At 40.8% G+C, this 15,491-nt stretch overlaps 2 protein-coding genes across 3 annotated transcripts in view; one reads left to right on the top strand and one right to left on the bottom strand.

Annotated features, from left to right (window-relative positions):
• The first annotated feature begins 126 nt into the window (after positions 1-126).
• polg (polymerase (DNA directed), gamma) overlaps positions 127-15,491 on the top strand; it is a 16,781-nt gene continuing 1,416 nt past the window's right edge. Inside the window, exons 1-23 of one of the 2 annotated variants that reach the window (XM_047391001.1) lie at positions 128-240; positions 766-1,361; positions 4,104-4,299; positions 4,379-4,546; positions 4,675-4,821; positions 4,910-4,989; positions 6,095-6,277; positions 6,911-7,053; positions 7,156-7,279; positions 7,371-7,592; positions 8,763-8,874; positions 9,067-9,147; positions 9,227-9,343; positions 9,425-9,585; positions 9,684-9,737; positions 9,815-9,932; positions 11,815-11,950; positions 12,057-12,303; positions 12,385-12,507; positions 12,602-12,770; positions 14,122-14,330; positions 14,417-14,577; positions 15,164-15,483. In XM_047391001.1, coding sequence (XP_047246957.1) covers positions 790-1,361; positions 4,104-4,299; positions 4,379-4,546; positions 4,675-4,821; positions 4,910-4,989; positions 6,095-6,277; positions 6,911-7,053; positions 7,156-7,279; positions 7,371-7,592; positions 8,763-8,874; positions 9,067-9,147; positions 9,227-9,343; positions 9,425-9,585; positions 9,684-9,737; positions 9,815-9,932; positions 11,815-11,950; positions 12,057-12,303; positions 12,385-12,507; positions 12,602-12,770; positions 14,122-14,330; positions 14,417-14,577; positions 15,164-15,228 — 3,588 coding nt within the window. In that variant the 5' untranslated portion in view covers positions 128-240; positions 766-789 and the 3' untranslated portion in view covers positions 15,229-15,483. Of the gene's footprint in view, positions 241-765; positions 1,362-4,103; positions 4,300-4,378; positions 4,547-4,674; positions 4,822-4,909; positions 4,990-6,094; positions 6,278-6,910; positions 7,054-7,155; positions 7,280-7,370; positions 7,593-8,762; positions 8,875-9,066; positions 9,148-9,226; positions 9,344-9,424; positions 9,586-9,683; positions 9,738-9,814; positions 9,933-11,814; positions 11,951-12,056; positions 12,304-12,384; positions 12,508-12,601; positions 12,771-14,121; positions 14,331-14,416; positions 14,578-15,163; positions 15,484-15,491 lie in introns of those variants that run through there. The other variant, XM_047391009.1, reaches the window with a different exon arrangement.
• Positions 14,687-15,491, bottom strand: part of fanci (FA complementation group I) — a 15,212-nt gene continuing 14,407 nt past the window's right edge. Inside the window, exon 37 of the mRNA XM_047390989.1 lies at positions 14,687-15,367. Coding sequence (XP_047246945.1) covers positions 15,308-15,367 — 60 coding nt within the window. The 3' untranslated portion in view covers positions 14,687-15,307. The remainder of the gene's footprint in view (positions 15,368-15,491) is intronic.

Below are 15,491 nucleotides of genomic sequence, written 5' to 3'. Positions count from 1 at the left end.
TTTCCAAACGCGTCTAGAATGGTTTGCGCAGAAAACAAGAACCATCATCTCAGTGAATGGCAATAGTCTTCAATAACATATTAAACGTGGTTAAAAAATATGAATCATCCAGACCACGTGGTGTCGCTAAAGTTTAACCGTGTGGATTTGTGGTCGCAACTCCAGTTGGGTAGGACGCAAAGATGCCTCGCTGTTCGGTTTGAACCAAACATAACATTAAAGGCCACACATCCGACACAAGTAAGCTAAAGCGTTTGTTATCTTTTGTCGTCTATGTTACCTTTTAAAAAAACTCTACGTAAAATTCTTATGTAGCTTATTATAGATTAACATGAGGCAGCTGTGTTTGTAAACACGCGGTAGGTCTCATGGTGGAACAATGTATTTATTTTAGTAGTTCCACGTAACATGTCATTCTCACATATTTTAAAAATTCATTACACACAAGGGATGCTGCAGAATCTATGTTGAAATTTGTCAAACGTCTGCTGTCATCTTTACTATTATTATATTATATGGATGATCAGTTTTACCTCTTATGACTCATATGTTATTGATCCAAATATAATCAAGGAAGAATTTGCAGATTTTTCTTCAGTGCACTTTTTAAAAAGATTGTTTTTTTTTTTAATCAAATCCTACATTGGAAATCCATACTGTATATCATGATATTTCTACCATTTTTAGTTAAAAATACACCTTTGTATGCTTTCATTAATATTAAGTTATGTCAGTTTCAGTTGTTGTTATTTGATTGCCCCACAGGTCTGACGAGATGTCCATGAGGTGATGTTGCATTTGTTACGCTGTCCTCTCCAGAGGACTTTTTTCTCTCCGCGATGGAGATGTCCAAGGTCATTCTATTCCACCAGACCTTGCTCACTACAGGGCGAGGAAGCGACAGAGACCCGCCTGAACCCCCTTAACATCCAGATGCTTTCCAGAAACCTCCATGAGCAAATCTTTCGTGGTGTTGAGCCAGAGTATAGTGAGGAAGCTGTGGAGCGTAGTGTAAAGCACTTGCAGAATCACAGTCTCTGGGGGAAGGAAACTTCACTGCTGCCAGATGTGGAGCTTAAACTTCCTCGGATGTATGGAAAAAACATAGATGAGCACTTTCGCATTTTGGCTGAGAAGCAGAGCCTTCCCTACCTTGAGGCCGCCACGAAGCTGCAGTGGGCCGACCTGCCACCCATGCCTCAGGAATGGAGCTGGGAGATAGGCTGGACCCGCTATGGGCCCGCCGGGGAAAGTGAAAAAGTGGATTTCCCAGATGAGTCTGCATTAGTGTTTGATGTGGAGGTGTGCACAACGGAGGGACAGTGCCCTACGCTGGCGGTGGCTCTTTCTCCCACCAACTGGTAAGAAACAGGACAGATGTACAGATATTAATATATAACATGTAAAATGGGAAAACCACTGGGATTATGTTGCCTTGAAAAGGAGTTCACACCTCTTAAATGTTTTCACATTTTGTCATATTACAACACCTTCAATGAATATTACTGGGATTTTACGTTGTAGACGGACACAAAGGTGCCTATAATTGCGAAGTGGAAGGAAAAGGATTTGTGGTTTTCAATATTCAGTCTCCAGATGAGCAGTTTTGTTCATTTGGAGACTGAAATTTTTACATTCTTCCATGCAAAATTTGTCAATCTCACTTTGAGATTGAAGGCCATCTACAATGCTCAAAAAATAAAGGGAACACTCAAATAACACATCCTAGATCTGAATGAATGAAATATTCTCATTGAATACTTTGTTCTGTATGAAGTTGAATGTGTTGACAACAAAATCACACAAAAATCATCAATGGAAATCAAATTTATTAACCAATGGAGGCCTGGATTTGGAGTCACACACAAAATTAAAGTGGGAAAAACACACTACAGGCTGATCCAACTTTGATGCAATGTTCTTAAAACAAGTCAAAATGAGGCTCAGTATTGTGTGTGACCTCCACGTGCCTGTATGACCTCCCTACAACACTGGACATGCTCCTGATGAGACGGCAGATGGTCTCCTGAGGGATCTCCTCCCAGACCTGGACTAAAGCATCCACCAACTCCTGGACAGTCTATGGTGCAACATGACGTTGGTGGATGGAGCGAGACATGATGTCCCAGTTGTGCTCAATCGGATTCAGGTCTGGGGAACGGGCGGGCCAGTCCATAGCTTCAATGTCTTCATCTTGCAAGAACTGCTGACACACTCTAGCCACATGAGGTCTATCATTGTCCTGCATTAGGAGGAACCCAGGGCCAACCGCATCAGCATATGGTCTCACAAGGGGTCTGAGGATCTCATCTCGGTACCTAATGGCAGTCAGGCTACCTCTGGTGAGCACATGGAGGGCCATGTGGCCCTACAAAGAAATGCCACCCCACACCATTACTGACCCACTGCCAAACCAGTCATGCTGAAGGATGTTTCAGGCAGCAGATCGCTCTCCACGGTGTCTCCAGACTCTGTCACGTCTGTCACATGTGCTCAGTGTGAACCTGCTTTCATCTGTGAAGAGCACAGGGCGCCAGTGGTAAATTTGCCAATCCTGGTGTTCTCTGGCAAATGCCAAGCGTCCTGCATGGTGTTGGGCTGTGACCACAACCCCCATTTGTGGACGTCGGGCCCTCATACCATCCTCATGGAGTCGGTTTCTAACAGTTTGTGCAGACACATGCACATTTGTGGCCTGCTGGAGGTCATTTTGCAGGGCTCTGGCAGTGCTCCTCCTGTTCCTTCTTGCACAAAGGTGGAGGTAGCGGTCCTGCTGCTGGATTGTTGCCCTCCTACAACCTCCTCCACGTCTCCTGGTGTACTGGTCTGTCTCCTGGTAGCGCCTCCAGACACTGGACACTAATCTGACAGACACAGCAAACCTTCTTGCCACAGCTCGCATTGATGTGCCATCCTGGATGAGCTGCACTACCTGAGCCACTTGTGTGGGTTGTAGAGTCCGTCTCATGCTACCACGAGTGTGAAAGCACCACAAACATTCAAAAGTGACCAAAACATCAGCCAGAAAGCATAGTTACTGAGAAGTGGTCTTTGGTCCCACCTGCAGAACCACTCCTTTATTGAGTGTCTTGCTAATCGCCAAAGATTTCCCCCTGTTGTCTTTTCTATTTGAACAACAGCTGTGAAATTGATTGTCAATCAGTGTTGTTTCCAAAGTGGACAGTTTGATTTCACAGAAGTTTCATTTACTTGGAGTTATATTGTGTTGTTTAAGTGTTCCCTTTATTTTTTTGAGCAGTGTATAAACATACATTTTTAAGTCTTACTTCAGATTCTCAATTAGATTTACATCTTGACTTTTACTGGGCCATTCTGACACCTGAATATGCTTTGATCTAAACCATTCCATTGTAGCTCTGGTGTTATGTAGTCCTGCTAAAAGATGAACCACAGCTCCAGGTTCATGGCTTTATACAACTCCATTAGGCAAGCTTTCCTGTCCCTGCTAAAGAAAATAGTCCCCAAAGCATGATGCTGCCACCACTATGGTGCACAATGGGGATGGTGTGTTCAAGGTGATGAGAAGTGGTCTCATCTGACCAGAGGACCCTCTTCCACATGCTGCATGGCCTACATGGCTTGTGGGAAACTGAACAGGACTTTTTATGGCTTGCTTGTCATCCTAAATGTCTCCACAACTTTCTCCCTGACCTGTCTGCTGTGTTCTTTGGTCTGCATGATGCTGTTTGTTCACTAATGTTCTCTAACGAACCTCTAAGGCCTTTACAGAACATATGGATTTATACTGCGATTAAATTATACACAGATGGACTCTATTTAGTAATCAGGTGACTTCTGAAGGCAATGGGTTGCACTGTTGTTAGGAAAGGGGGTCTTATATAAATGCATGCCACACATTTCTATATTTTAATTAGTAAAATATATTTGAAAACCATTTCCCTTCCACTTCACAATTATTCATTACTTTATGTTGCTCAGTGACATGAATCCAAATAAAATACATTGAAGTTTGTGGTTGCAATGTTATAAAATGTGGAAAACTTCAAGGAGTGTGAATACTTTTGCAAGGCACCATATGTGTTGATTAATTAACTTCCTGCTTTGATGCTTTGACTTGTCAGGTACTCCTGGTGCAGTAAGCGTCTAATTGAGGAGCGATACTCTTGGTCAAACCAACTCACTCTCGCAGACCTCATTCCCCTAGAGACACCATTTAACTCTTCCCGCCCTCCAAGGGGCCAGTTGAAGGAGAGGCTCATAGTGGGCCACAATGTTAGTTTTGACAGATCTTACATCAAGGAGCAGTATCTTCTAAAGGTTAGTTTTGATGTTATTTTGTATTTTTCTTTAGCACATCACCGTATATCAACCAAGGCTACACCTTTGTTGCATTCAGGGTTCAAAGGCACGCTTCATGGACACCATGAGCCTTCATATGGCCATCTCTGGGTTAACGGGCTTCCAGCGCACCCTGTGGATGACCAATAAGCTGGGAAAAAAGAGGGGCCTTCAGGAAGTTAAGGAGCACATTAAGAAAGCTGGACAGAAAAGGGAAGGCCCAACGGTTTGTGTTTGCTATTTTCTTTCTAATTTACTGGTAAAACCTTTGAGTTCTAATTTAGATTTTTGTAAAACGAGCTAGAAGCCGTTTTGCATCATTAAATGTCAATGTGACGTGTGTTTTGTGCGTAGATTGGCTCCTGGGACTGGGTGAACATTAGCAGCATTAACAATCTGGCCGATGTCCATGCTCTATATGTGGGGGGTCCGCGCCTGCAGAAAGAGGCCAGAGACATCTTTGTGAAAGGAACAATGGTTGATGTCAGGAACAACTTCCAGGTAAAAGAAAAGCTAAATATTAATCTTAGTTGAGGACTTGTGGTTGTCTTGGAGTGAAATGTTAATGTGCTTTTGCTGCCACCTACAGGAGCTGATGCAGTATTGTGCTTTGGATGTTGAAGCCACACATAAGGTCTTCACAGAGCAGCTGCCCCTCTTCATGGAGAGGTTGGTAAATGTTAACCCACAAACATAAACAACATAAACTGCACAATGTATCTATACCACTTCAAATTATTCACATTTTGCCGTGTTAAAACCACAAACTTCAGTGTTCGTCATTGGCTCACTGTTTGTGATAGACCAATGTGGAACAACGCATAATTGAGTGGAATAAAATGAAAGCTGAGAAATGAGGCATGCATATGTTTTCCCCGCTGAGTCAGTACTTTGCAGAACCATCTTTCCACCCATTTACAGCTGCAAGTCTTTTGGCGTATATCTCAAACAGCTTGGCACCTCCAGAGGCTGACATTTTTGCCAATTCTTCTTTGGAAAATCGCTGAAGCTCCATCGGATTGGATGGAGAGCCTCTTGGGAAGAGCAGTTTCAAGTCTTGCTACAGATTCTCAGTTTGCTTTAGGATTGGACTTTTTTTCTAGGCTCACCCTTTATTTAACCACGTCAACTCTGATCAGTTTCCCTCTGCCCGCAGAAGTAAAGCATCCCCACAGCATGATGCTGCCACTGCCATGTTTCACTGGGGGGATGGTGTGTTCAATGTGATGTTCAGTGTTAGTTTTCTGCCACACACAGTGCTTTGGCCACAAAGGTCCGTTTTGTTCTGATTTAACCTGTTTTCTACATTGTTTCCCCGTTCTCTTCATGACTTGTGGCAAACAGCAAACAGGACATCTTGTGACAAGTTTTATAACTTAACCCTGTTTTTTTTAAACAGCTTTGTCCCTGAATTGTTTGTTCCTTGGTCTTCTGCTTAACACAACTCTGAGTCCTTCACAGAACATGTGTTCTGTGTAAATGTCTGCCACATATTTTAGATCTTTAGTGTGAAAAATGTTGAGAATTGTGGATTTGTTTTCCTTCCCACTTAACAATAATGAGCTGGACTGTGTTGGTCTGTCACATAAAATTAGAATAAAATTGTGGTTGCAATGTGGCACAATGTTTACACGTTTGTAAGGCTGTATGTATAAAATCTGCTATGTTTTACAGCAGGGAGGGCTAGATGCTCTCTGCATTGTAAATGAGCAGCTTATTGATTCTCTTTATTTATTCTGTTAAGAACTTATTCTACTCTGCTGTGTTTGGTAAGGTGTCCACATCCAGTGACGTTTGCTGGGATGCTGGAGATGGGTGTCAGCTACCTTCCCATCAATCAGAACTGGGGCCGGTACCTGGAGGACTCTCAGGATGTTTACGAAGAGCTCCAGAGGGAGATGAAGAAGTCTCTGATGACTCTAGCAGACGATGCCTGTCAGCTTCTGCAGGATGACAGGTCAGATAGTAACTGATGTTGCTGACTGTGTTGTAGCATTTAATTGTATTGCAGGCTGTGTAATAAGGTAATACATTTGAATAAGTCACATGTTTGCATTTTATTTAGTCCAGGGGTCTCTTTAGACCCTCCACTCTTGATAGCTCGGGTCAAAAATGATAAATAACCAAGCGATATTTTGAAATGTAATTTTAAAAAATGCTAGTTTTGGAAGTTTTTGCATGTGTTTTCTTGCTATATTTGCATTGAAATTCTAATAGTGCCAGGATTTATTTTATGAAGTAACTCTTTTGTTATTAAGTTGAAAAAATAGCTGCTTTTTTGCATTGTTTCCATTCTTTTCTGTCAGCATTTGGTGCTTTTCTATATTTTAAAGCCCCCAAATAGAACAAAAATGAAGGTTCTTTAATTTCAAAATAAAACCAAATTTTGTATAGTAGACATTTCTTAAAAAAACATATTTATTTATTTATTTATTATCCTGAAGGGTCATTTAGCCTTTATGGCTTTAAACAGTTTTTATTTAGCTGGGCTGATGGCAGAAGGGTTCTTTGGGTTGTTAAGGTTTCTGACCGCTGATCTAGTGCTATAAGGATTTAAAAATAAAACAAATCATATGGTTTATATCTTAAGGTACAAAGAAGACCCCTGGCTTTGGGATCTTGAGTGGGATGTTCAGGAGTTTAAGCAGAAGAAAATTGCTGCTAACAAGAGGAAAAACTCCAAAAAAGCAGCTGAAGCAAAGGTTTCCACTCTTCTTCCAGACTGGGAAGATGGTATGTCCTTTCTAAACTTTTATTACATTTCTACTAAAGGTTTCCTAAATAGACAGTTAATGATATTACAAATAAAATAACGCAGCTAGTTGGGATTTTCAGACCCAGGTCCACCATCTGAGGAGGAGATGGCAGGTCTTTGCCCCAGCAAGCTTGCAGTTGAGAAACTCAAGGAAACACTGAATCGTCTTCCCAAGAGAAGGCAACATCTTCCTGGACATCCAGCGTACGATTATTCCAAAGCACCACAGTCATCTGTTATTCATCATCTTACACTTTCCTCCTAACGGTCACTCCTTTGTCCCGATGTTCTTCAGGTGGTATCGTAAGTTGTGTGAGAAGATATCTGAGGACAACTGGTCACCTGGAGCCAGCCTCATTAGCCTGCAGATGAGATTGACCCCGAAGCTGATGGGTCTGACGTGGGACGGTTTCCCCCTGCATTACACAGAGAAACATGGTTGGGGATATCTGGTACCTGGACGGAGGGACAATCTGAATTCTCAGGAGGAAAATCAGGAGTATTTGTGCCCACACAGGTATATGACTTGGTGCTCTTCAAGTAAAAACACATGCTGTCTGAGAAAAGGCCATTTTTAACTGTACAATGCATGAAAGTGTTTGAGAATTCGTAAGAGAATTGGCATGAGGAATATGCAAGAGTCTTAGTCAGATGTACCAACTTATGTGCAAGTTTCAAGTATCAACCTTTATTTTTTAGCTGCGTTCTTATCATGTCACCACATGGTCATCTGGATGAGAGGCAACCCCACACATAAATAGTTTCAGGATGCTTTACTGTTGGCCTGGCTTAGAGCTCATGGTAAGGTTCATTTCTTCTTCTCTGGACAGATGTCCAGAGATCAATCTGAGAACTTCACCACAGTCATCTGTAGTCCAAGCCGGTACTTGTAGCAGAAAATCAGTCTTCCCTTTATGTTTTTCTTGTAGAGAAATGTCATCTTGGCTGCTCTTCTTGACAACAGGCCAGCATCAAAATGTTTTCAACATCAATGTCCCTGCAGAAACACCCACAGCTACCTGCTGCCATTATTGAACAAGCTCTGCACTGGCTCCAAACCAGCCTCTTAGATGAAACCTCTTTAAGAGATGGTCTTGGCACTTGCTGGACATTCTTGGGAACCCTGATTGAACCGTCTCTTATTGTAGTTCCAGATGAGTCGATGAATGGTTGATTTGGTTGAAGTCTTTGTAGCATAAGTTTCCTTAAAGGCAGCGTTGATTAAAAAAAGAACACCATTCCTGTCTAGAGCAGCTTTAATGCTTTTCTGATCTAATCAGATTGTTATCAGTTGCTCTGTCCTTGTTAACACTAAGCTAATATTATTGAATAGATGCTGACAGGTCATTTTGTAGCAGGACTAAACCAGAAGGCAAATCAGTTTTTTGTGATTAAGGTGTTTTTTAATTAATTGCATTTCATCTGATCACTCATCATAGCATCCTGTAACTAATGCAAATTTTCAATATTAAAACTAATTAGTAGTTCTTTATAGTCTAGAAAAATCGATGCAGAATAGAAATGACCTCGAAGAAATATGTACATTTTTTGGTGCATGTTGCTCTGTGGCTATTCTGCTTTTAATATTTGTGTAAAACCAGAACAATCTGCATCACAATAAGTCATCATCTAATGTTGTGTTATTCTTTAAGCTAAGGTTTAAATGTGTGTGTGTGTATTTCAACAGAGCTATCGAAAAGGTATACCAAGAGTATTGTGAGCAGAACAGCAAGGAGCAGCCTGAGTATCTGAACCCTTCAGATGAGCTCATATGGACTGACAGCACGGTGTGGACAAAGGTGCTTAGCTTAACAAATAATGAAATATAGAGAGAATTTAAATATTTCAATCACAAGGTAGCATGAGTATGATTGTTTCACTCATATTGACTTCTGATTCTTCAGCCAGCGGTGTTGGGAGTAATTAATCGTTCCTACATGTTCTGAAATAAGTTGTGTTGACTGTGGTGTGTTTTTTTTCTGCACTTTAAGATGGAGGAGCTGAGCTCTTTGGAACATTTCCCAGAAGAAAACGGAGCCAGTGTTGTAAAATATGGGAAAAAGTTAAAGACGGTCAGTATGGATCAACAAATTTAGCTTATCGTATTTTTAGCGGAGATTTATTGTGTTGCACACGTTTTATCCTTATTAGCCATCCCAAGACCCACATTTTGTCAGTGAGGGGAGTCACTGCCACTATCACCATGGAAACGGCCCCTACTATGACGTAGATATTCCAGGTTGCTGGTTTTTTAAATTACCTCACAAGGTGAACAAATTGAATTGTTTTCGGTGCCCTTAACAGCTTCATTGGGTTGGTTTTCCTCACTCAGACTGATTGTGCTGACAGGACGGGAATCACAACAATGTTGGCAGCCCCTTTTCAAAGGACTTCTTGGCTAAAATGGAGGATGGTACTTTAAGAGCAGGTAGAGGTGGAACCAACGCAACACGAGCTCTGGAGATCAACAAGATGATGTCCTTCTGGAGGAATGCTCACAAACGCATAAAGTACCCATCTGTTTCTGACAGTTGTTCTGATCACAGTCAGATGAATTATTCTCTAAAAGGGATGAACGTTGATTTTATTTTGTCCTTTTTTCTCATAGTTCTCAGATGGTGTTGTGGCTGAGAAAAGGAGAGCTTCCACATAATGTCAGCAGGTTTGTATGGCATGTTGTATTTAAAAAAAAGAAAAGAAAAACTTTCTGTATCAATCTGACTTCGGGTCTCCTAAAAGGCATAAGGACTATGATGAAGAGGGCCAGTATGGTGCCATATTGCCTCAGGTCATCACAGCTGGGACGGTAACCCGCAGGGCTGTGGAGCCAACATGGCTGACCGCCAGTAACGCCCGGGTAAGAAGCTGAGCTGATGTAGAAAACCGTACAATCAGTAAGAGGTGTACATGCACTTTTAAAGATCAGTTTCTTTTTCTTAGATGATTGTACATTTAACTTCAGTTATTTTTTAGAGACAAGACTTGCATAAGCTTGAATCTGTTGCGAATTTTCTCTCATACACAAGGTGAAAATTATATATACCGTCTCAAACATAGACATACACCTCCCACTAATATTTGGATAAATGTCTTTTTGTAATTTGCAGGGAAATCTCTGTTTCTGTAGTCCTCTTCGGGCATAATTCTTCCTATCAAAATTGGTAGAGTTCATTCAAATTGGTTTCCTAAGGATGAGGTCCAGAAGCCTAATCTTACACAGTTTCTTAATTTCAAAGCCAGTTGAATGTGTGTTTAAAATTCATCGTCCTGTTGGAACACCTAATTGTGTGTACGTTTCTACCCCCAGACCCAAATTGTCGCCTTTGGTAGCAAGAAAAGTTGTTGTAGCCATTTATGTTGAATTTTGTAAATCATAAGTTATATTTACTTTTAGGTGTTTTATTATGATTTCTTTGGTAACTTTTAAGCCCCTCCCATTAATTTAAGAGATTATGTACACACCGTGGGGGTGTGGCTCGGGTTCTTTGTTTGCCAAATGTCCGGTGTGATGACAGGAGGTATTTTACAATGATTTTATTTATTTTTTTACCACTTTTTGACCTTGTAAAATGAGTTTAAGCCGACTTTCGTTTGCATCAAAGTTGTAAGAATTGTTTGGTTATTATTTTGCCTATAATTTCGCAAGAAATAAAAAGGATATTTTTCAAACAATTAAGTCGGAAGTGCGTTCAAAAGCTAAACCACCTGTTGCCACCGACGGCCTTTTTTTTTTTTTTTTTTTGGAACTTTTTTGGCTTGGAAACAGAAAAGCCATGACAAAAGTGGTTAGGATATTTAGCAACAACACAGAAACCACCAAGGTGCGAGTCTATCACTAACTGGAAGCTGCTGGAACACGTGTCCCAATCCTCAGTGAAACCAGTTTTACATCAACTAAGAGAACGAAGGCAGATCAGCACCTTCAAGCTCCACTGAAATTTGCAGCTACACACATGGACAGGCCAAGCTTTTTTTTCATTGAGCTGTTTGGCCAAAATGAGTAAAAGTATGTTTGGAGGAGTCAAGACGATGCTTTCAGACCACAGCACAGTGGTGGCCACATCATGTTGCGGGGGTATTTGGCTTCTAGTGGTATTGGTACATTCAAAAAAGTAAATGAAACAATGAGAACAGAGGGTGACCTTCAAATTCTCCAAATTAAACAAATCATCATCTAGGTGATTCTAAATATGGACATAGGTGGGTGTTTCAGCATGATGGTAATCTCAAGCACACAAAATCTGTTTAGGTATGGATAAAACAGGCTAATTTGAAGCATCCAAGGTTACTCTGACCTTAACACTTTTAAAAATGTAAATGGTCAGCCTTTAAAAACTGGGTTTATTCCAGAAAACCAACCAGTTTAAATGAATTTTAGCAAGTCTGACAGATTGAGGCCAAATATCCAGCAGGAATTATGCCAGGACTGTAGAACAAACATATGGTTTCTCCGCCACTTGGTAACAGAAATTTAAGTGCTAGACAGTATTTATTTATTTGAGTCTGGAAGTATAATTTTGGCTTTATGGGTTAGGGAAAACCCACAATAAATTCAAACCTTTGCACCCAGTGTTATTTATGGTGTAAATATTCCACGCAGGAAGAGAAAGTTGGAAATGAGTTTTTAAAAGCCCTAAATTAATATATTAATGTGTAGGATGAGTGTAAAATCAGTGATTTGCTCGTCAGTTTGGACTAAATTATGTTGTATTTTAAATATGTTTTGTTTTTTCCCTCAGAGGGACCGGGTAGGCAGTGAACTAAAAGCCATGGTACAGGTACCACCTGGATATCACCTGGTTGGAGCAGACGTAGACTCTCAGGAATTATGGATTGCTGCTGTACTTGGAGAGGCTCACTTCGCTGGCATGCATGGTAAAATGAGTTCCTATGAAACTGGGCTGCATTACAGAAAATTGCTGTATTTTGTATTTATTTTTTTTACCACCTGTAGTAATTTGGCCAAATATCTGTGGTTTAGGTAGCACAGCATTTGGCTGGATGACCCTTCAGGGAAAAAAGAGTCAGGGCACTGACCTGCACAGCAGGACAGCAGACGCTGTGGGCATCAGCAGAGAACATGCCAAGGTGTTCAACTACGGGCGAATATATGGTGCAGGACAGCCGTTTGCTGAGAGGCTGCTGATGCAGTTCAACCACCGCCTCAATCAGACAGAAGCTGCCAGTAAGGCCCGGCAGATGTATGCCTTAACCAAGGGGGTACGCAGGTAAGCTCAGAAACTTGAATGGAAAATATTTTATCGGTAGTTGGTTGGAGGCGGTTGCTGTTTATACGTTTTTCTTGTCAGATACCATCTATCAGAGGAGGGCGAGTGGCTCGTCAATGAACTGGGCATAGATGTGCAAAGGGAGGAGAATGGAAGCATCTCATTGGAGGAGCTGCGGAGAATCAGTAGACTTGCATCTCAGAGGTACTGAAGCAAATCAAAGCAAACTCAGAAGCTTTATATATTCCATCTCTGGGTACCATCTTCCTTTATTTTCCATGCGTGTTTGCCATCTCAGCTCTCGGCGAAAGAAGTGGGATGTTGTCAGCAAACGAGTCTGGGCAGGAGGTACGGAGTCAGACATGTTCAATAAACTGGAGAGTATAGCTCATTCAGCCCAGCCGGCCACTCCTGTTCTAGGCTGCAGGATCAGCAGAGCTCTGGAGCCCAAGGCTGTAAAAGATGAGGTGAGTCAGTGCTAAAAACATTACCTAACATTTAGTTCATTAGGGTATCATATAGAATATGTTTTTGGTACTTTCCAGTTTAGCTATAATTGTAGGATGTAATTGGTTGCTGTTTTTATGGCCATTTACTGACTTGAAGATGAACACATATCTGCCTTGCTAGAATTGTATTTTCTCCTATCTTTCCCATTTTGAGTATGTAAAAATAAGCCTCTGTGTCACATATCATATTTAAATAATCAAATACCCCAATTATTTAAATCGGATAGCAAAAGGTGTTTAATAGGCGATTTGTTTTTACAGAATTTTAACAAGGTGAAGCTAAGACCCTGCCTGAGGAGATCTGGATAAAGCATATTTACAGAGAAAGATGGGTTTTCATCTTAAATGTATATATTTTTTGTACAGTTTGTGCTTAATTACTGCTCTCAGTGGGTTCTTTCAGCAAACTGCATGTTTTAGAGTCTGTATACTCCAGTTAAAGATTATTTGATTACTAAATTAGTTGATTATTTAGATAATCGAATAATCTAATTGTTTCAGCCATACTCATATTTAACATTTTTTTACAAGTTTATTTAAAAGAAATAACGGTATTGTTTACCCGCTCATGTGGGAAAATTACAAAATCCTTCATTATTTAACACCACTGAACAGGAGGCTTTCTCTTGCGATAGATCATTATTTATTAGATCCAGAGGTGACGTCACACTGTGTGCATGAGAGCAGTTGATGTTACACAACTCTACAGGTAAACAGGATTTTGCTATTATTCTAAAACAAAGACAGCAGGATCACAAAGGTAACGTTTTAAACTTTTCTATAGAACTAGCATGCCTAGCAAGGTCCCTCTGTATTCCCTGTACAATAATTAGACCTTTACCTCTAGTTCTGAAATTTCCAAAAGGCTGCCAACATTTCCTAATCCTACATCTTCCACAAACAACAAACTTTGACTTTTCATAAGGTTTCAGTTATCTGCTGAGGTCTAGCTCCCCCTTGTGGCAATCTGAATGAACAACAGACATGCTGGTTCCTTTTATAGGAGCTTTTTACACCTTTTATGCTTTGTCTGCCTTTATTTTAAAAATTTCACTAATACTGAAGACGGCTGACTCTTCTTCACTCAGTAACAACTTTCCCACTAAAGAGTGTTTTCAGTGCAGGTACAGCCTATGTATCAACTGATAAAGCATAAAATCAGTCTTGTTCAGCTGCTGATTTCTCCAACATCCCTAATTCTCACCTGACAGAATCAGATTCGCCACTGATTATTAAGGCTGTAACCAACAGAATACTTGCTTTGCCATCATGATGTGTTGTTGATGCATATGTCATTTTGACTTTCTAGTTTATCACAAGCAGAGTGAACTGGACTGTCCAGAGCTCCGCGGTGGACTACCTGCACCTGATGCTGGTGGCCATGAAGTGGCTCTTTGAGGAGTACAACATCGACGGCCGTTTCTGCATCAGCATCCACGACGAAGTGCGCTACCTCGTTCGCAGCGAAGACCGTTACAGAGCTGCGCTGGCGCTACAAATCACAAACCTGCTCACGAGGTCATTGTGCAAAACAGTTCAGGTTTTCTTTATTAGAATCTCCAAAGTAGGACAGTTGTCTCATTTATTGATGCTTTTTATCACAGGTGTGTGTTTGCCCATGCATTAGGCATGCAGGACCTTCCACAGTCAGTGGCATTCTTTAGCGCGGTGGACATTGATCAGTGTCTGAGGAAGGAGGTTACCATGGACTGTGTGACTCCTTCCAACCCCACCGGTCTGGAAAGGAGATATGGTATTCCACCTGGTGAGTTCTGGTTAGCTTTATGAACCATTTTCCTTTGAATACCAAGCTAATTGTTTTTGTAAATAATGTTTTTAATATGCACAATGCACAAAAAATACAAGAGGAAATCTGAGATGTAACGGGAACAATTTATTTAGCCAAAAACATCCAAATTAAAACTCATACCCATTAACGGTTTGGCATGCACAGATGTCATTGATCTGATCTGTTTCCTTACTAATTTCTACTAATGTGAATGATTTCTGTATGTACACCATCTAAGCTGAACTATAATGAAATATGCAATAACAGAAAACCTTTGTGAAGCACTGCATCTGCACCTCCAATCTTTCACTGAACTTAGTGTGTATAAATCTATACTATACTTTCCTGAACATGCTTTTACTCGAAAACTGGCAGCTTGTTTATCAGAAAATTCAGATAATATCAGAAAAGGAAGACAAACTAATCATGAAAAATAGGAAAAAACTAAATCCTATTTGAATAAAAATAATCTGAGTGTGCTTCATATTTAAAAGATGGTTCTTTTAGTAAAGTGACATAAATATGAGAGATTTTTAAACAAAGTGTGCAAAACTTTCCACAGGTGAGGCCTTGGACATCTACCAAATCATCAGCAACAACAAAGGCTCTTTGAGCAAAGGAAGGTAGCTGTTTCTTGGGCCGTTCTCCTGAAACACGTCAGCAGCAGGCTGGGCTCATGATGCACAGAAGACAAGTTGTTTCCGACTCACTGTTTTCTCTTCTTCTGTTTGGGCTCCTGCGCCTCTGTGTCCTGCGACTTCTGAGTCTGAGAAATAAGAACGATGAGACATTTGGCGGACCAGCCTCTTGAAAACTCGAAGTCATATGAAGATTTTTATGTTTCTTTCTTGCATCAGGAGTAAACTCGTTTGAGATTTGAAGAGAGATAA

This window comes from Girardinichthys multiradiatus, chromosome 2 (assembly GCF_021462225.1).
Source record: "Girardinichthys multiradiatus isolate DD_20200921_A chromosome 2, DD_fGirMul_XY1, whole genome shotgun sequence".
Lineage (NCBI taxonomy): Eukaryota > Metazoa > Chordata > Actinopteri > Cyprinodontiformes > Goodeidae > Girardinichthys > Girardinichthys multiradiatus.
This window is presented reverse-complemented; position numbering and strand designations above follow the sequence as displayed.